General features: G+C 38.7%; 1 protein-coding gene across 5 annotated transcripts; it reads right to left on the reverse strand.

The window, feature by feature from the left end:
• Positions 1-17: 17 nt before the first annotated feature.
• On the reverse strand, positions 18-18,144 carry nt5c3a (5'-nucleotidase, cytosolic IIIA). Of its 5 annotated transcripts, none has more exons than XM_085423663.1 (9): positions 17,986-18,144; positions 17,594-17,838; positions 4,256-4,354; positions 3,721-3,790; positions 3,470-3,602; positions 3,260-3,349; positions 3,000-3,162; positions 2,505-2,705; positions 18-1,971 (listed from the first exon to the last, which is right to left on the reverse strand). In XM_085423663.1, exons 2-9 carry the CDS (start codon positions 17,729-17,731, stop codon positions 1,870-1,872), a joined length of 996 nt encoding a protein of 331 aa, XP_085279789.1. In that variant the 5' UTR covers positions 17,732-17,838; positions 17,986-18,144; the 3' UTR covers positions 18-1,869. The 5 variants fall into 5 exon arrangements, with proteins under 5 accessions (XP_085279789.1, XP_085279792.1, XP_085279793.1 ...); XM_085423666.1 differs by having other exon boundaries at positions 17,594-17,860; positions 17,986-18,132; XM_085423667.1 differs by lacking the exon at positions 17,594-17,838.
• Between the last annotated feature and the right edge of the window lie 4,177 nt (positions 18,145-22,321).

The raw sequence follows: 22,321 nt of genomic DNA on the forward strand, positions 1-22,321 counted from the left end.
CGAGGCCAATTTTAATATTGGATTTAATATAGTATATTTATTAGTAAATTTGCCATTTTTTGATAACTGATTACAAACAGGTGAATACAACATTTATACGCAATAGCCACATCCAAATGTATCTGAACTAACTGATGGATAGCAAATATTTAATGTCCTACATTACATGATCCACATTAAAATCCCAATGAACCCAAAGCTTTCAGTTAAGTTAATCCAGTCTGCTGTCCACGCACGGCCTGACAACAATGACTTTATTATGTTTTCTTTTCACACCATAAAATAAAGCCTTTCAGCTTATAAAAATAAAACACACCAGTCTAAACTTCTGAAAATATCTCCAAATGCAGTAAAATAATATACATTTTGATACAATGCCCACATTTACAGTATGCCAGTATTCTCCATTTTATTGATATATCTTTTTAAGTGTCCCGTGTCTTTAACATAAACTGAACAATAACAAAAGGCAACATGCAGGTGATAGCAGCACATTTAAACCACAAACAAATTCAACATTCTACACAACATGTTGAGACGTTTTAGTTCTGAACCTCCCAAAACATAAAGATGAATATTTTAGAGGTAGTGCTCACTGAGAATGTAAAGGTGATAAAACACATTACATTTAACAGGTCTTATGCTGGGTTTTTGTGAGCCATAGACGGCAGGTGACTTCTTTCTTTACTGAAACTGTGAAATAAACTACATTTCTTCATAAATAATGTAATATTTATTTCAATAGAGAAGCTTATGGTGCCAGATTTTCGGGAATTATTATGGCTTTTTAGTTCCCGGTAATTCCCGCTAATGACAACTACAGGTATACTTCAGCATTAGTTAATACTTCTGTAACCTTTATCTCTGGCACAGAGAATACTTGCGTAAGAAAGCAGTGTAAACTCCTTAATCAAAAATGGCATTTGCCATAAATGTTTCAGTTGTAGCATTACAACAGGTGGAAATAAGTATGAATGAGCACATTTGGATATAAAGTGAATGCATGTAAACATGGCCTTAGAACCTGTTCCAACATCCATAAATCAAAACGGTGCCACCTCTGCACATCAACAGGAGACTTAATTTCCCCATACATAGAATTTAAAGTGCTTTTCATCTCATTTCTCATCATCACATGAGTTTCATGTTGACACCCCAAATCTCTCTTCTTTATCTAAAAAAACAAAACAAAAAACAAAACAACCCCCCCCAATACTGGCTGCTGATGCTTCTGTAACCAAGCAAGAGATTGGAAAAAAAAAAGTATTACTGATAAAAAGGTCCATTAATAAATGTTCTTAATTACTTTCCCAACCTTTAAGCCTTACCTGTACAGATATGTGGCATGTCTAACAACAACAGTTTACATTGCAAGACTGGCTAGAATGACATCTTACTGCCAAGTTGCAAAAGTAGAGTAACTGAGGTGACAGGCATGCTGGGATAGCTCCAAAAAAAAAAAAAAAAGAAAAAAAAGAAGAAGAAAAACCAAACTGTTTCATCCATCTGTGGGCACCTCATACATGGTATTGAAACATCACCATAATCAAAATACTCCTAGAAAAAGCTATGATAACAATACTGTGCAAATATTCAGATGTTATTATTTCATAAAAATATATATAGAGAAAAAAAAACATCAGAAACAACTGCAACAGACAAAACACACCAGAGACAGTCTGTTGATGCTGAGTGGACTTCATTTACAAGATGTAAAATGTCTTTTTTAAAAGCCTGTCAAAGGGTGATGTGCTGAGACAGAGTGGAGCTGGTTAAAAAGGGTGTCAAGCCTAACTGGCTCCAGATTGAAGGGGGGACAGAGAGGTGTACTGGGTGTGGTGTGGGTTTGCGGTCAGCTCAGAGGTGGACTTAAAGAATCTTCTGGAGGATGGCATTTGGGACTTCCAATGTCTCGTCCTTCACCAGAACTATGTCATAAGAGTCCAGATATTTGTCAAGTCGCTCTTCCACCTGCAAAGAGAGGCCACAGAGAAAAGGTCAGGAGACAGTTCATCTAATCAATCTTCAAGCAGCCACAGCACCTGCCTTCAGGGAAAGTGAACCTGACTAAGCAGTCTAAAAACCATGTTTCCAATTTTTTGGGGGTCAACTCTTAAGTATTCTGTGATTTACATTAAGACACTATTTATCCTCAAATCTGAAAAATGGCATGGACTTAGAATTGTTAGGGGGTTTTTTAAGGAGAAAAGGAATAAAGGCTAATTTCACTCTAATAATCTCTGGGTAATAATCTCTCAGTAAATAAATTAATAAAATTCAAAAGACAAATGTTTGCTGACAGTGTGCAATATTACAAAGTATAAGGGCTAGATGGCAGAAAGCCTTCAACATGGCATTTCCATAAACCCAGACAATGAGACACTGCTATTCTATTATTCCCTTACTGACCTCAAGTAGATGTAACATTGATAACACAGCCAACTCAATGTTCAGGGACATTTTTACTATGCTTAAGGATCTGTCTATGCATGTCATGGTTGTACCTTGTCATTGAGGAAGCCAATCTTTAAGATGTTCTCCGCATTGTTCACACCATCAGCCATGCTTAGGTCCCCCAGTGAGTCGCCCAGCAAGATGATGTTGGAGTACTCTTTGATTTGTTTGAAGTACTCTGAGTTCCGCAGGGCACCGTCGTGTTTGTTGTACACATGGATCAGCTCACCTTTAAATCCCTTCAAGATGCCCTGCGAAACAAGGAGACAATAAAAAAAATTCCATTCAGTTTTATTTACATAGCGCCAAATCTCAACAACGGTCACCTCAAAGTGCTTTATATTGTAAAGTAAAGACTCTACAATAATACAGAAAAACAATATTCAGACAAGCCCAGACAAGTGGAAAGAAAAACTCCCTTTTAACAGGAAGAAACATCCAGCAGAGCTTGTTCAGCCAATGTGCTTCTATTTCTCTACAGATTAACTGTAAACACCAGAATTAAGACTCAAAAATGAAGACTTTGTCTTTCATTAAACACTCACATTTTCATCAAAGTCCATGAAGTTGGAGACGACCTTGACGTTGGGGTGATACACTCCTGCCTGGCGCATGATTTCCTCTAGGACATCTCCTAGGCCAGCAGAGAAAATGAACACAGGCACATTGTGCTGCTGCAGGCGGTCAAAGAACTGCTCAAAGCCGTCTCTGAAACCAAACACAGGCACAGTTTATCCTTTACACTGTGCTCAAACAGGATTCACACGTGTAATTCAGTTTCCTCCACATCTTCCTCTACAGTTACCTGAGGGCAACATCAGACTCTCTGACCACCTCTGGCAGCTTGTCCCTCTCTAACCGCTGCTCCACAAGCAGTCGGTGAGAATTGAAATACCTGTAAATATGCAAAAACAATCTTTTACTTTTAGTAAGATAGACCTCACAACTTAAGCAACACACAGCAGTAAAGTAATCGAGTGAATTTGTACAGTGTGCTGGTGTGTGCAAGACTCACCACTCCACCATAAACGGGTATTTCTCCTCCATGGTGAGTTGAGGGTCGATCTCAATGGGATAATATTTATTCTTCAGTGCTAGCAGCTTACTCCTGCACTCTTCTGTTACCAGTTTGCAGTTATCAATGATATCTGTGTAGAGTAAACAGAACGTATGATTCACACAGGGGAACTGCAATTTATGTTTACATTTCTTACACTGTAAAGTGCTGCATAATAAAAAGAAATGTCTTTTTTGTGTTTTACTTACTGTGACACGTTGGACAACGCTTGCCGTTAACTGAGAATTTGCTTAACGTCATGTCAAAGTCTGTGATGATCTGAAACAGTGAAGAACACTTTGTTTGCCAGAACCATAAAAGACCCTGAATCAGACACAAAAAGAAACAAAGGCCCTCAAAAGGAATGCCCTGGAGGTGATAACTGCCAACTGAAATCTTTTTTAGTTTAGGTGGTGTAAGACAATTAGGGAACCCAATAGCTAAACTGGTGACAAAGTCAATTTGGGCAAATGCCATTTTTCTGGGATACCTGAGTCAAGACTTCCTGTTCTCTATGAAAGTTATGTTTACTTGTTTTTTGTCTCAATGTGGACTATTTTACCTTTATTCACAGCTAAAGCCCAGTGAAACCTGCTGGGCCAGTAAAACACAAGCTAACTGGTGATAATTGGAAAAATATTTTTCCATTTGCTGCAGCCTTACAAGCTTTTTCACCACCAGGTGGTGGTGTTTTACCAAAAGAAACACAGACAGGTTTAGTATAATGACAAACTGATGTTTTACCTGCAGTTTGGAAGCTCCTCCTTTGATGAGACCGCAGATGATGTCCTCCACCTTCCCGTGGTCCTTCATGTGGACCGTGGTTTTCTCAAATTGAGGCATCTGGAGGGACAAAGAAGAGGAGAGACAAGTTAGTGTGGGCTGACTTTTAAAAATTCCTTTAGTGTAGATTTGGGAAACGTTAATTTACCAACATAATCGTTTCAATTCTCAGATTCTTCAGCTTTAGAGATTTTTGAAAGGCTCTGGTTCTAATAAAAGCACCTCAGAGTAAACGCATCTGGTTAGACCTGCCTCCTCTTTTGGGTATAGAGAGAAGAATGAGGACGCTGCAGAGAAGTTTGTGTGTTGAGAACTTTGGGTTGATTTTAACTGAAATTAATTACATTTGAAGCGTATCTGTCAAAGAGAGTGCCAAAGGAAATGGAGACATGTGCTGTCTTGAATGCACCTCCTACATGCACACGATACTCAAACTGAACTACAGTCACTGGCATTTTTATGCATCAACACCTCGAGCATATCTGAACACAGTGTTCCCTGATCCACATGCAGAGTTTGCGGGTCATGAAACAGCTGATGTGTGGAATCTGTCAGTGTTGTATAACGAACTCAAAGACACACAAACAGCTACAGTGACTCTCTGCAGAGAGTGGGTGAACTTCAACCTTTCTTGTAACTTAATCACATCGCCATGAGATCTGCCTAGTCAGACAAGACTGTCCTCAAAGCGCCTCACCACCTCATAACTTTTCTTTGTGAGTTTTCATTCCAAAGTACTGGTGATGATGAGCTTTTTATTATTTATTCGGTTTAATTTAATATTAATTTGTGCCTTTTAATTTGCTGACATTTCTAAATGTCACACACAGCAGGACAGCTCAGATCAGTTTGTGTACATTAGAGCTACAATATACCAGACAACCTTAGAATTTGGCTGAATCAAGGGGAAAAGAAATACTTTGCAAAGAAGTTGAGCATTCAGTTATAAATATAAAGATGTTTTGATCACTTTTTACAAGTTAGCAACAGTGTGGCTGGTGGTGTCTTTTCCTTGCGAGTCTGAGTTTGTGTGTGGGTCATGTCAATTTGCGGTCCCTGTGACATCTACTGTAGCAGGAAGTACCATAAAAGTGGTTATGAGTAGTCTGGCAGATGTTTATAAGTCTGTTTCCGGATTTCTGTGGGGAGCTTTGTCAACACAGTAACACTGCAACTGAGCAGGAGCCAGCAATGAAACCTTAGAGGAGTGCAGTTGAGATAAAATATAGGTCATGTCATGATGCTTGTCATTTTTCTTGGTAATCTGTATCCATAACATGAACTGGCATGGCATTAGTTCAAGTGTTGTGTTGGGAGGAGCTAGTGTCAGAACAGCATAATGAACATGCTGATTTATAATTTATACCTTATTCCGGGGAAAAGTCACCAAGTAAAGTTTTGTTTTTTAATTTATATATAAATCAAATGATCGATTAATGATTCTCTACATGCATTTTCTCCCGTGTATCCATCTCATCATCCATTTAGAACGAGGGCTTGGTCTTGTTAGCCCAAATTAACTGCTCAAAGGTATTACCAAGATGGCTGCTAAATGGCAAGATGCTCTTAGGCACGCTCTAAGATATTCAGTGGGTTGAACCATAACTAAATGACATATTGCATGTCTCCTCACACTCCAGACGTTGAGGTACGAGGCAGTTTTTTCTTGAGTATAAACATGTTCCTACTAGTGCATGGTCACTAATAAGTATTTGCATATAAATGTTTGATCCCTCACATTCCAAACCCAACTGTATCTTTATACAGTCCAAATCATGGAGTCATTTTAATGCTTACGGTTTAAGGAATTATACAGGACAGGAAGGTTGAACGAATAATGGAGGAGATTTAAAACAAAAACAACTACTAACAACAGAAGCAACAGGAAAATGAATCACTTCAATAATTTTAGGGTTTTTCAGAGACTTAGTTTAAACACAGCCTGGGCCTCCACTGTGAATGCAGCTTTCACTGAAAATATATATAATTTAGTTTCATAGACCAACTAATAACAGACATAGTCTTGCAATTAGTCTCTAGTGGAGGACAGTCTTAAAGGTTGTTGGAAAGATGACCTCATGTGTTTGAGGGAATGAGTGTATTTGTGTAGAGATGTTAAATGACCTTGTGCAACAATTCAGCTTGAATAACACCCCACCCGTTATTTCACAAGTAAAGAATAGTTACGTTAAGCCAATAATAGGTGATCATCCATTTTTGTTTTTGCTCATTTGTGTTTTTGTGATGTCTCTTGTGCAGCACAGTTATGTGTTTGGGTCTCAACCAAACAAACAACCAGAGAAGGAAGAAGAACCAACTAAATGCACACAGACAACAGTTTCACCATTTCACAAACACCCCCACCCAACATAATTTACACTTACAGTAGAATTTGACTCGTTACCACTTCATAAATTACTCTGAATCTATAACACAACATTATGAACACAAAAACATTAAGAAGCTAAAATTGACCTTGTCTCATGTATTAACTACCCTAAAAAAGGCCTCATCCAGGAATCTAAGCATGGAAACAACTTATCCAATTTTACATCTGTTGAGTGACGACTATATTCTGGGTCACTGTTAAAAGGATAAGATTACATTTGTTTAAAAGAGATTTAATAGGCTGCCAGAGGGGTGACCTACTAAAAAGCACTCAGACTATGAAATGGCAGTTTATGGGTGTTTCCTTGATGGCAGTGACATCTAAACCTGTTTATTCTGAAACGCTGCTTCACAGCTTACATGTTATGTGTCTAAGACTACTTAACGGTCATGATCTTCTTAGCAACAGCTGATTACAACATTACAAATCAACAAGTTTAGGAAATGTTCCAATTTCAGAATTGAAGCCAACGTTTTAAACATCAAAACTGCTAAATGCTTAGATTTTATTTTTTTGTGAACATTGACAGCAAGAATTTGTTGCACTTAATGAATTTTTGCAATGAACGTGTAACAAAACTGCATGCAGCCTGGAGTACAACCATTTGAAACAAACACCCCTCCGTCCCTTCCTTCCTTCCTTCCTTCCTTCCTCCCTCCCTCCCTCCCACACACACACACACACACACACACACACCTACCTCCAGTTTGGCGTCTCAGCTAAAACGAGAGTGAAGAAAAGATTGTGTGTCTGCAGAGGCCTTATATATCTACAGCAACAGCAAGGGAGGGAGGGGTTTTTGCTCAAAATAGATTAGAAAACATAGGCCCTCCCCCTATACAGAAGGGCTCGAACACTAGAATACAGTGTCCCTGTCAACACACACAAACACACAAACAAAACTCATATAAACAGCTGTGAAATTGAGCCGGGGGAGGAAAAAAAGGAAACCTTTAAAATCAATGAGAATGGGTTGATGACTGCTGCTGAGCACACACATTTTTAAACACACAGCATACGGCCCTCCACGTGGAAACACAAATGCAGCAAAATGCTTGACGATGCATTAAAAGTCACAGGGGTCAACTTTCGGTGTGAGCATCGAGCTGCTTGGGCATTCAGTGGTCAGTCACGCATGAAAGATCAACTAATAGACGTGACTCAATGCAAGTTAACACATATATACATATTTTACGTATCTTATGCTCATCTTTCTGGAAATTCTCATATATATATATAGATCATGCAGATCTACACACATGTAGAAACATGCAAACTACACTGTCTTTACATTTCTGGATGCATCTGAACACGTCCAACATTCTTTTTGAAATGTATGCACACAAACTGGTACTCTGGCTGAGCAAGTTCTTGCATTAAAGTCAACTCCTAGATAACTTTTCTCATATCAGTTGCAATCATGCAACTAATATGCAATTTATTTCATCAATAAAATGTCTGTTCAGTGGAGCTATCACTAAAAATCCATCACTGGCCTTGGTATTCAGTTGAGAAACCTGCAGTTTGTGATGGATAACATTCAGAAACCTGGTCAGCTGTCACATGTTTGTCATATTTTTGTCAACAACTCCAAATTAAGAAGCTAAGAAGCAAAGAAACTAATGCTAAGTGATTCGATGACTATATAAAATTACAAATGAAAGTTAAGAGTTGAGCGTTTAGAATTGAGCTTTAAAGGCAGTGTCATTTTAATTGTTTAAGGGCAACTGTTATTCTGAACTGGCGCTATATCAAAAAGAAAAATTTAATTGAATTTTCTGCCAGTTATCACATCTTGCGTGCACAAAGGATCACAAAGCATGGGAAAAAACAGCATTGGATTGGTGAAGGTATTATCACCATATAGTCTGCATACATGAAACTCAATGACATATCTAAGTTTCCTTGAAGCTCATAATCTGGAGGGACCTTAAGTCTGTTTACAGATCTCATGAAGTGGGTGCAGCCTCTAAGAACTCTGTTATCAGCATTTCAGAGAACATAAAAGGGAATGTTGCATAACAACATTTGGACCTTTGTGCGACACTGACACGATGCCACAGGCTTGATTTTCGCTGAACAAGGCTTGGTTCCCTGCTGTCTGTGCTGCTGGTGTTGTTGCTATAAGATGGCAGAGACTGGATCGTGAGATGACCTTGTCTTCTTTTCTGATCACCTCGACTCCCTCGCATACCACAACACCCAAAAATTAGGTCAACTATCTCCGGTTACATCTCACCCCTATAGCAGGTCCCTGCAGCACGAGCCTCACAGAGACACAGCACCAACAGCTGCCTCACGGCTTTATAAGAAAAGGCCCAGTGACTGTTTGGTGTAGTTGTGTGGCAGGTTAATACTGTTTCTGTTCTAACACACTTTGATTTAACTCTGCCTTTGTGTATTTTGGTTGCACAAACCAAGTGACAAAAAGCCAATGGAAATCTGTGCCATTACCTTTAGTTTGAAATGTGCAATTTCACACTTCCCAAAATGCAAACCTTCAACTAACATCCATCCTTGCACCATCAAGCCCCTTCTAATCAGATTCACAGCTCCAGGGGATAAAACAATGGCAGGCTCTGATATTTTTAGGCATACACTGGGATTATTGTCTTATCCATACAGATCATATGATATTAGAATGCTATCCTGAGCCATGCACTGCACAAAGGTTTCAGTACTTCAGTTTCAGGTTTGTTTAATTTCACTGATTTAATCTGTGTTTGTTTAGAAAATATTGCATATTTGCATGTGGCCATACAGACCCAGAAGCATTTTTAAATATCAAAATTAACACAGCTAGCCCCCCCATAGCCTTGGAGAGACAGCACACCCACCCAAGATGCTGCATGAAATAAATAAATACAAAAAATAACAATACGTTATTGTAAGATCAGCCAAGCACCCCAAAAAGCAGTCAACTTCACGGAAATGATCAGGCTAACAAAAACATCTGATCTTTCAATTAAATCTTGACTTCTCAAATAGGCAAATGATGGATGAGCACCTCGCTTTTAAAAAACCACAGACTTTCAATCCCCTGTTAGGAGTAGATGTTGAGTCTGAACAGGTTAGTTTCAGGATGCTGTGACCCAATCCTGGCATGACCAGGTCAAAGTTCATTAAGGATTAAATGCACAGCCTGACTGAATGTAACCCCTGATGTTCATGCACTAGGATTTCATCACCTGTAAACGCAACCTAAAAATTGAGTGATCTCTAATTAGAAATAAGGAAATTTCCATTGTATGAAGCTCAAATTTTGCATGTCTTCATTAAATATTGATTTGATTGATTTTTCATGTGATGATCCTACTGTGTTTTATTTTATCTTCAACAGTTTCATTGTCTCTCAGAGCTGTAAACAATGTGCTCAAATGCATTTATCTCCCCTTTCTAAGCGCAAACATTTAGATTCAGGTCTAATAAGGATTTTACAGACTCTGATTTCAGCTCTTCTTTAGCACAACAGCAGGGAAAGTAGTGTTCTCACTAGCCACAATCCAAACTCTAACCACTGTAAAATCCTTTACCATCACAGTAAAAGCATCCAAACAATCACCATCTTCAACATGAATAGATGTATCCAAACTGATATCCCACATTAATCCAATCTTTACTACTTTTATGACAAACTCGAAACATGTTTTTGATAGCAATACCAGCCTGGGTATGATTAACGTGTGACATGGTGCCAGGTTTAAGGAAACCCTTTAGTGTCCCATTACCACACCCACACTGGGAGCTGCTATGGCTATCAGCATGATGGCAATCTGTTCCTAATGATAACAAAGTTTGTTCAGTAGAATAAGTGCCTGCCAACCTGCTGAGAGACTGAATGCCAAGAGCAGCCTTAAAACTGACAAACCAAAACTGCCTTTTTTGTCTTAACAATTTCTTCTTATGCAAATCTAATAACTGAAAGTGTAACACATGTTTTCATTCATTCAACATAGCACCTTAGTCTCAACTAGGGCTGCCACAAACGATTATTTTGATAGTCGACTAGTCACCGATTATTTTTGCGATTAGTCGACTAATCAGATCATCATCCATTGGACGTACAGCGTACAGCTTATTGCACCAGCAGCATCTGGTCTTATATAACTATCATTAGCTTACAGCTTGAAGTGTTTGTGCTAACTAAAAATAAAGACAAGATGGTAGTTTATTAATTTTTAATGAAATTTGCAGATTGTTTCGGTGAAGTTTAATAAACTCCTTGCTTTCTAAAATATAACAGGACACCGGAGTATATTATCCAGCGTCTCAAACTTCTGATGATCAGCTGTCTGCTTGAAGTTTATTTAGCTGTGCAAAAACTATAACTTTAATCTTAGCCAAACCGATTTACTCAGGAACAAATAAAATACTAAAGAAAGCCAAACAATAACATTTTAAGTTATCTAAGTGACTTATATATCATGTTTAACCTGAGTAGCGAAAGACAGTGGTGGGTTTGAAAACGATTTGCCGGGAGTCCGGTGTTCTCACGGCTCTAGTTAGCCTTGCCCCCGCCTAGCTAACGAACTAGTGGGTAACAGACGTCTCCGAAAACGTCGGAGAGCTTTTGAAAATATGTGGTGTCTTGATAAACTGAGCAGATATTTGAGGTTTACACAGCTACATTCTCGCCTGAAAATATGTTAAACGTTTATTTTGTGACCCAGAAAGAATAATAAGAGTAAAGTTAAAACTAACTAGCTGCCGCCATTGTTGACAACTGCGCTGGGCTGCGCTATGAATTCTGGGACACAGCTTCTTCTTCTTCGGGGTTTAACGGCAGCTGGCATCCTTGTATATGCAGTGCTGCCATCTTCTGTTTCAGTCTGTTATTACACCCTTAAATCCTACTACTCATTCCTGCGTCCTTTGTGATCTTACAAAGCTTCAAACGATGCGTCGACTATTAAATTAGTCGTTGACGATTTTAATAGTCGACATAATCGTGACTAGTCGACTAATCGTGGCAGCCCTAGTCTCAACTTACCTCTCTCCCTGTTGTTTTCTTTTTCAAGATAATAATTAAGTCTATGTACGTATCCAGCAGTGCTATCCAAACTGTCACACTTTAATACCAACAGATAGTCTGCAAATATCATAACACATAATAGTAACACCTGTATAACACCTTATAAATTTATAAACCCTTCAATGCTCTGCTAACAACCAGCTGTAGCATGTTCAGCTTTTTGTATAGGTTGTCTTGTTAAAAGTATACCCAATTCAGCCAGTCACTTGAGTTACATTTTCTTTACAACAGTGTATTCATCATTAAAGCCTATATATTTCCAAACACTAAGTTGTTTTGTTCACATTTTTCTCTGCAGAACTACATTATAGAGTTTTGTTTTGTTTTTGTTTGTTTTTTTTAATCCTAGCATATATACATATATACAGTAAGGTTTGGCAGAGATGGAGAAGGGAAAATTTACACTGTTGTGCTCTCTAGTGGTCACAACAGTTAAACACAGTCCAGCAAGCTCCTTCACCTAAAAGACCAGTGTGTAAGTTTTGGTGGCATCCAGCGGTGACAGTGCAAATTGCAACTAAATAAACACCACTTGCCTCAAACTCCTCTTTTTTACTACATTTGCAACATGAAAGGTTCTACAATCAGAGTTCCATAAAGTGCAGCAAACTGCAGCACTTGGAAACATATACACAGCTACAAATGCCTGCTGAATATGATGTTAGAAACCTAGAAATGACTGTCATTCATTTAAATGTTTTGTTCATATAATCAACTATCAAGGCCATTAAGACAACACAGTAAGTGTAATCAGTATCATCATGTAGATAAAAAGAGGAGGACAGACAACAAGGCAACTTCCAAAAGACTGCACGTTTCTCCCTCTGCATTTAGTAATGCAATTAGTCAACTGGAAAAGCAAATAAATGCTCATATAAAAATACAGTACTTCTAACAGTCGATGACAGAGAGAAGAGCTCTTTACAGATAACACTCTGCTTCTGTCGCACTCTTGCCTCCGTAATTGTTTTCATTTTATTTATATGGGATGTTTTCCTCCAAAGTTGCAAATTGAAAAGGTTCAACATAATATATAATTCTCTCAGAGCAGGGTTCTGACATCACTATCCGCTTCAATGTAAACAGTGAAAGCCTATGGATAAAAGGACTAACTTTTTTTCTTTTCTTTTTTTTTTTTTACAAAATCTAAGATGTCTATAGTGTAACTTAAAATCAGATTTAAACTTCTGCTGTCTGTTAATACAACACATATTTATGCTAAAGTCAGTAAATATTAACGAGATACTCACTTGATACCACTGAGGACAACACTACGAAAACTCAATTCCCAGATGCATTAACAACTACTCAGTTTCATGTCTCATCTAGTACTATCCTGTCAGGGATGAACACTGATATCTCTCATTTATGTTCATTCTATAACATCAGATTACTATGATGCATTTAACAGATTTAATTTCCCAAACTGACATTTCCACACAGGCGTGCAGCAGTCAAGGAACAAACTGGAACAATGAAAAGAATAAATTCAAACCTGTGAAATGAGGAGCGTATCAGCAAAGAGAAATTAAAGTTTTTGGACACCATTTCTCAAATGGAAACGTTTTTCTTCAGTACACTATCAGAGTTTTAAACAAATTAGACAGACCGCTGTCGCAAGACAAAGTAAATAAAAGAGCAATTATGACATGATGACAAGAGGATATTTGCTATGAAAACTACAACTGGCAAAACTGTAAATCTTTATCTGCAGCCACAGCATTTGACTGCTCTTTCAGCCACTTTTCAAGTTTCCACAAACAAATAAAATGGGAGATGTTCCAGCAGAATTCAGCTAACAGTTTTTCCAGTAAACTGGCTGTGCATATATGTTTAGCTAGAAACTGCATACAAACAGCTTTGACTAGCACAGCAAATGCAACAAAATATATACATTCAATCTTGTATCTCTCTTTTGCAGTTATGATTAAAGATTTCTTGAGAAAAAGTCAAAGACACATCTGCTGTGTGCGCCAAAGGTTTTCTTAATGTTGGACAATTATATATTTGCACGTGCTACAAAGAACTTACTGGACTTTTAATGTCAACATTAACAGGGTTTCTCCTCAGAGATGGAACACCCACCAAAGAAGCCATGTTGAAAAAATAAATAATCGTGCTACTGAATTAATTTATGTGCACTTGATTCATTAGATAGAAAACTGCAGTTTTCTATCATTTATGGTCATGCCAGTCTGTCTGCCTCTAGTTTTTTTCTGCACATGTTATTGTAAGACCAAAAAAGTCTGACAGACAACTCACTCAAACAGAGAAAAATATCCTTGCAAAAGGGATGAACTTTGCTATGACGCGGAGGCAAATCCCACTAGTGGAACTGATTACAGCCACAGAATCAGCAATTTGAAACAACAACAATGCAGATGTGGAAGTAGAGTAACTGCGGACAAAAGTTTTGGCCTGTCTCAGCAATGCAAAGCCCCCAGTTTCCAACATCAGCATGGAGGAGAGGAAGGCACTCCCATCACTTAGTAATTGCAACAGAATTATCATCCTTCCGGCAGACAAGGGTAGGTGCACAGTTTTGCAGAAAACCAGAAAGACAATCATGAGAAAATTTTGTCTAAGCTTAGTAGCAAAAATACTTGATGAGCCCCTGAAATGAAATGCAGGTAGTGGTTAGATGAAGATAATAGATTGTCTGAAGCAGTTAGAATAAGACAATGCTACTGACCACATACCACAGGCTATTCCCAGGGGAAACTACACCAAGTCTGTATGGTTTACTGAAGATACATAAACAAGGTGTACCTTTTAGAGATGGCACCGTACCACTTTTTTTATGTCAGATACCGATACCAATATCATAAATTTGGATATCTGTCGATACCGATATGAATCCAATATAGTGTGTTTTTAACCAATAAAACTGTTTTTTTAATATCTTGCTGCATTTTGTATAGGTTCAAACTCAAGTTAAAAAAAACAAACAAACAAAAAAAAAAAAAAACACTAAAGCTATTCTGTTATATCTGTATGCTAAAAATACACTGCACCCAAAATATTTCATAGTTCAACAATACTGATCAATCTAATAAACTTAAACCTACTCCATCCTCCCTATTCTGGTATTTTAAAGAGTAAGCAACCTAACTAATAGGGTTGCAAACTCCCAGCAAAAAATAAATAAATAAATAAATAAAAAATAGGGAACCACCCTCCACCGCATGATGCTTAATCGACGTAATCAACTTTAATTTGATGCAGTGTGAAAAAAAATGCACAGAAATCAATTATTTTTCCAAGCATAATTAAATAGATTCAACATCTTTCTTCAACAGAATTGCAGACTGCACAGATGGTACCTTCTCAAAGGAAAAAGTACTATAGCTTAGTAGGGTATATTAGACTTAACAGTTACTATATACAGTAATGGACTTCTATATATTTTACATCAGATTAAAACTTTGGGTGTAAGATTCAGATAATTATTTATTAAAAGCTAGACATTTTAAATGAGAATAAGAAAGAAAAGTATGTCTTTGTGCCCCCCTTTTCGCTGTTAATGCCCTATCGGCCCCCCTGGCTAAACATTGCTAGACCCACCCCTGCACAGTTACCAGCCATCAGCTACGTAGAAAAGGATCCTGGTGTAGAAAGTAATATTAAATAAATTCTAACAACAGCTTATCAAGCTTAAACGTGCTGCTGTTGTTCAGCCGCTGGTTTCCTCTTTCTGGCGCGAAGTGGGCCAAAAAACAAAGAAGAGAGACGGACTCGCTACAGAAAAGCCGATCAGCTGATCATTAATCAGTTTCATGATTGAAGTAGCAACAGGAGAGGGAGGGAGAGAGAAGAGGCAGTCGCTCCATATATCGGTTGTTAAGCTTAACGCGGGAATGCTTTACAAACATTCAGAGATGAACTGACACACTTGCTTTACTTCTCTCTGGGGGAACTTCCTCAGAGATGAAATGCTGGTTTGGTAGCGAGGCTACAAATACTCAACCAGACCGCTGATAGAGCAGCTGTGGCGTGCCCTATCACGTGACACATACTGCTCCGACTGCTACGGTTATGAGCTGAGTTAAGCCATGTCGCAAGTTTTGTGAGGTGCTTTTTTGATATTTAATGGATCGGATTAAATTTTTTATTTTTCACCGATATCCGATCCAGTAATTTAGGTCAGTATCGGACCGCTATCGATACGTAATATCGGATCGGTCCATCTCTAGTACCTTTAAGACCAATTGTCCGTATGAGCAACTCAGTCTCCTATAACATCTCAAAGTTTCTGGCTTCGATCTTTAATTCGATGTGGTGTTTAGGCAGCTCTAAACACAACATCCAGAACACTTTGAATTTCGTTGAGAAGGTGAGAGATGTCATTATGGAGGCAGATGATCAACGGTCATGACAATTTACATATTAATGATCATTAAACTGTCCATTGACACGTTTTTCTTCAGTACACTATGAGAGCTTCATACAAAGCAGACAGGCCATTGTTGCAAGACAAAGCACATAAAAAGGAACTATGACTCAATGACAGGAGGATACCTGCTATGAAAATTACTATCAGCAAAAATGTAAATCTTTATCTGCAGCCAAAGCATTTGACTGCTGCTACAGCCACTTCAGAATGTGAATGTGCCAACTGAATTCCAGGGGAGTCTTTCTAGTAAATTAGGTTATAAGTGTGTGAATGCTTTGGATAGAGGCTGTATACAAACAGCTTTGACTAACACAAAATAATGGCTCAGTTGGTGTTATATTACATATTACAGTACTTCTGGATATAATCTAGCATGAAAGCTTGTTTAATATGTATTTTTCAATGACAAAATATTGTAAATCTCACATTCTTTGCTGCACCAACTACCAAATGTCAAACTATGTATCTGTAGAATACATTATAAAAACACAGTTAAAGGTAAAGATATATTTTAAAAAAAAATGAAAGAGAAATATGTTGTGTGTGGTAAAGGTTTTCCTAATGTTGGACAGCATACTGCATACCCAGGATTTTCCCTGCCTCAGTATTATTTTTTAGGAAGTCTTTCAGGAGGTGGTTTGAAAAATGTTTTATTAGATTGCTGTTTAGTTTTGGAAGGCAATCTAAAAGTTCTTTGGTGGTTGACACCAACTTTGGATGGCATGTTTTTTTTTTCCTAAAATAAAAGATGTACATACCTCAGTGTGAACAAACTAAAATAAATATCTAAATTATCAGTGTGTTTGTTTTATATAATGGCTCTTACATAACAACAAAGTTACGTGCTGCTGTTTCCCACCTTTTTAACAACACAGGCATATGACTTTTCCCCGCACATTTCTTACCTTCATTTTTGTGTCAACTGTTAATGTTTTAGCAGACCATTCTGATTCCTGCTAGAATGGTTAGAGAGCTGGACCCAGAGTCCTACCTGCACTCCTGATGATTGCATAACCTGTAGTAGACAGTAGCACTCAGCATTTTTCTAATGTTGAAAGAGCTGCAGAGCATCACTGACACAGAGGCTCAGCTGTCACTGCATAAAAGTGGCTCCTGCTCTTTCTGTGGGAGAAAAGCTGCCCGGTGACCTCTAAACAGCTGCTGTTTTAAGGAACTGTCGCGCACGCGTACAGCATCGTGTAGGCCCATTAATGTCAAGAAAACAGAGCAGAGCGTCCCATTTCCGGCCGAAAATTTCTGAACGCATGCTCCAACCTCCTGTGAGTGTTTCAGTGGACAAAATACAATGTCATAACAAGTTTTTTTTTTTTTTTACTACATAAACACATTAAACAACTCGCTCGTCTTGGAATAAAGACGGAATAGCTATTATGAAAAAAGTGCACCTTTACTTTGAAGCCCTTGCTCCTTCCCTTCCTGTTTCTTACCGCTCTTGATAAAACTAAATTGTCTACTTGTACTAACCATTTCTATGATCCTAGTTTTCTTTCCAGCTCGCTTCTTTTTGGCGACGATGTACTGGGCAAGAACCACGCCGCCGAACAAAGCACACACACTGGCGCTGGCCGCGGCTCCGACCTTCACCACGGCCGTCCTGTCCATGACGGTCCGCCGTTTTCTCACCGACCTGCCCGCCGACCGATCAGTGCCGTCCTTCCTCCTATCAACAGACGTCTGCCTTCTGGTGCAATCACGCAATCAAAGATCGTCTATACAGAATGTGACCCGTTACTATGGGGGCAAAATGTGTGTGATTTTTATAAGAAACTAATTCAAACCAGAACTTAATTTGCCGGTTGCTAAGCCGCACCAGATAAGCTAGCAAAATTGCTACATCCAAATCTTTCTAAACTTACTCTCCAAAAGTTGATTCTGTTCATCTGGACGTAGCGTTTTGTGGGAGAAACGTTTCGTCACTAATCCAAGTGACTTCTTCAGTCGCAGCTGACTGCAGGTTTCTAACAATGACTGTATAAAACATGGACGACGCGACAGCTCCCCAAAAATGAAGCCAAAACGTCTCTATCGCCCCCTGGTGTCTGGCTGCAGTATAGGTCATAAACCCCGCCTTCTCCATGTTAGCAGATGGGACTGGGGTCAGACTAAAATAAACCTATTCTCCTCAGATAATTTTTTTCCAAAGATTCTTTCTTTTGTTATCAATAGTTCTCATCACGCTGATTGATGTTCAAGGGGTCTCCTCTCCCATAAGTTTGATTCTAATTCCAACCGCGGTGATGTTAAATAGGGGTGAAACGTCATCATAATAGCTTTGAATGGCAGCTGCAGTCACGGAGAAACTCTGCTATTCCCGAACAGAGAAACTGTATCTCTGTTCGGGAATAGCAGATAGAGCGTAGGCTCTGAGTCGAGGGCGAGCGTTTACGCTACGAAAACACGACCGAGTGTTTTAACCTGACAGCCTGAGGTGTTCTTTAGTAAAGTGACCGACAGAAGGACACGAGGCCCTGCTGCACTTTTTCGGTAAGTTAAACGTGTTTGTTAGTGGTGTGCGGATCGATATTGAAATATCGATTGTTCCGATCCCAGTAATTTGTTCTAGAATCGATTCTCATATTAAAATATCGATATTTTAGTACTTTGGGGTAAATTTGTAGTTTTTCATTAACAGGAACACAGTGGAAAGAAACTATATCATTCGGATCATCTAAATTGGAAGAAACTACTTCCTCTTATGCCTTTCATTGTCATATACGAAATACGGCTGTATAAATGTGTTGCAGCCCCTGGCCAGTGTTGCCAACTCCTCAGTAAGGAAAATCGCTATTGGCTATGCTAAAAGTATCTAGAAGTTGCTAAACGACGTCATCGCCTAATTTGCATAATTGGTCATGCTAATATCATTGTAACCCACGTTGTAGGAGAGAAAAGAAGAAGAGACATAAAGTGAGTAAAAAAAAACGTCCTAAATGCATTTAGAATTTATTTAGAATTACAAATTATTATTTTTTCTTTTTTAGCGATTATCATTTTTTGTAGTAGTTTTAAACCTTGTGATCCACAAAACAACATAACAGTAAAAGAAGAACTGATTGCGTTACAGTCAGTGCGGGAGCAGAAGCTTCACTTATACGCGATTCATTTGCAGTTTGGACGCATAGGTGGGAACATCTCCTGCCCTGATAGCAGCTGGGGGAGGACTATCCTCTGCCCGTGAGCGCTTTGGCACGGGCGAGGTGCCCACAGCAGCACCCGCTGCTTGTTGAGAAGAGCAATATGCGCTTTCACGTCAAAAAGTTGTCGTAAATAAGTCTCCAATAACACCAGAAAAAGTCACCAGATTTGTCGCTAGTCGCTTTTTAGAAAAAAAAAAATTGCTAAGGGGCTCTGAAAACTCGCTAAATATAGTGACAAAGTCACTAAGTTGGCAACACTGCACCTGGCGTGCGCACTTACAACAATGGCTGAGCGTAAACATGTCATGTGTGGACATATTTTACCTCCACAAACAGCCAAGACGCGGCTTGCGATACATGTGGCAAGACAGTGAGGTGTTGTGGCAACACCACTAACCCTCGTCAAACACCTCAGAGTAAATCATATCACAGAATATGATGAGCTTATGTTGAGGCGAACTGAAGAGGAGGAGAGGGACAGGTGCTGCTAGGGCAAGACAGACGTCTCTCACGGAGTCCTTTAGTGCTGCAGGCAGGCAACATGCTCAAATAGCACACAACTTCAGGTTTTTTATTTCTATATGATTATTCTGCATCATTAAGCAATAAGAACAAGTAGTCTGATGTCCTGTAATCATTGTGAAGCTATATTATTATTACAATTACAATTACATAATGCAATTCTATATTGTATTATGAAATACAATGAAACATTAAGTTTTTGTACAGAGTATCGGTATCGGATCAGTATTGTCGATACCACCCTGGATTTTACTTGGTATCGGATCAGAAAGGAAATCAGTAGTATCGCACATCACTAGTGTTTGTTGACCTGAAGCTCCATAAAGCACCACTCCAATAGCCAAACCCATCTGTGTGGATAGTTAAAATTGTGATTGACATGACATTGGCCAATCAGGTGAAAGGAAGGTGAAAGGAAGAAAAATAGGGTCAAAATTCGTACTTGTAACTTGAAAGTTGAGTGCAGAGTTTCATGTGTATTTTTTGGCAAAGTCCACACACAAATCTTTTTTTACACATGCACAAATTCTTTTTACACATTCAAATCTTTTTTACACATGCACAATTTTTTTTACTCATACAAATCCTGATTTACAAGTACAAAACTGATTTACAAGTACAAAATATTTATGACCACAATTTGAGCCCATAGAGGAGAGACCCGAGGCGGCCGCCGGTCCGACTGTCAGGTGAATTGAGCTTCAGGTGAGATATTATGACCTGCAGTCTATCTGGGTCATATATAAACCAAGTTTAGGTGTAGTTGATTTTCGTTGTGCTGACTTTTTACAGTCAGTTACAATAACTCATAGTGCGTACTAGCTAGCATGACGGAGTTTCTATACTGCTGGGCGGGTGCTATGATGTGAGTGGTGAACTTTATTTTATTCATAAGGTTAGGTTAGTAGAGTTGCCAACCGTGCCGTAAAAAACGGAATCCTCTGGTATTCAGAGTTAAAATTACGCGTTTCGTATTGAGCTGAAAATGAACGCGATTTGTCCCGTACTTCAGCTAGAATAACAAAAAGACACAAAGCTGGAGTTATTCTGCGTCGTTACGCTGTCAACTGCCACTTCTTATCTCATTCTCCCCCCTCCCTCTCCTGCTGCTACTTCAATCACAAAACTGATCAATGATTAGCTGATCGGCGTTTCTGCCGCAAGTCTCTCCTGCTTGTTTATCTCTCACTTTGCGCCAGAAAGAGGAAACTAGCAGAAGCGTTAAACAGCAGAAGCACCTTCACACTTGATCAGCTGTTGTTAGAATTTATTTAATATTACTTTCTAGTATCAGCTGATGTTTGCTGGAGCCACAGCCGTAAAGCTGCTGGTCATGATATCGGTTTGGATATGTGGTGAGAGGGAAACAGGGAAACATGAAGATGAAATCAGGAGATGTCCTTACTGAATCATCAGAGCTGAACAGGTGATGGAGAAACAGGTTTACCTTTAGGTGACATGAATGGGTTGAAGGAAAGTTCTGAACTGTTTCTGAGAGACAAATAACACCAGGATCCTTTTCTACGTAGCTGACAGCTGGTAACTGTGCAGGGGCGGGTCTAGCAAAGTTTTGCCATGGGGGCAGGTAGAGCATTAACAGGGAAAGGAGGGCACAAAAAATACTTTCTTATTCTCATTTAAAATTTCTTTAATTACTTTTAACAAATAATTATCTGAATATTACAACCAAAGTTTTCATCTGATGTCAAATGTATAGAAATCCATTATTGTACATAGTAATTTTTTTCAGGGTCCCAACATAATTTCTTCAGAAGTAAGTACTGTATATGATGCCAGTATTTTCCCACATTTTCTAGATACTGTACCAATACTGTGTGTAAAATTCCATCAAAAAGTCAATTAAGTTTTATTCTTTCTCACCTGTTTTTCTGTCTCCTTTCACTTTTTAAAGGTTGCCATGTTAGAAAAAATATTTTGCCCTGCCATGCTGTTTATTGATGTGGCAAATGAATAGTTTATGAAAATAAATGGTCTCTAGTCAAAATGCCCAGGCCGATTTTTTTTTGTCCCAGTCCAGCCCTGGTGTAATATATTGGTTGACTACATACACTGAACAAAAATATAAACGCAACACTTTTGTTTTTGCTCCCATTCCCCATGGGATGGACGTAGAGACCTAAAATTCATTCCAGATACACAATATAACCATCCCTCCCAAACAGTGGTCACAAATCAGTCCAAATGTGTGGTAGTGGGCACATCTGCTATATTGAGATAATCCATCCCACCTCACAGGTGTGCCACATCAGGATGCTGATCTGACATCAAAAACCAAAAACTTGCACCAGCCATACTGTTCACAGCCACAGGAGGGAAAATTACAAAAAGACATCACAGATTCGATAAAACTTCTATAAAACAAAGACAACATCTCAGATGAGACATTAAAAGATCTCATTTTCCTTACAAAGAACAGTCTTTGTTGAACTTTTTTAGTAGTGGCATCAGCGAGAGATTCAAAACGCAGTTTATGGTCAAGTACCACACCTAGATATTTATAACTCTCAACGAT

The sequence above is a fragment of the Rhamphochromis longiceps genome, linkage group LG11 (genome assembly GCF_057381845.1).
Source record: "Rhamphochromis longiceps isolate RC_006_pf linkage group LG11, R_longiceps_female_GT1.1, whole genome shotgun sequence".
Lineage (NCBI taxonomy): Eukaryota > Metazoa > Chordata > Actinopteri > Cichliformes > Cichlidae > Rhamphochromis > Rhamphochromis longiceps.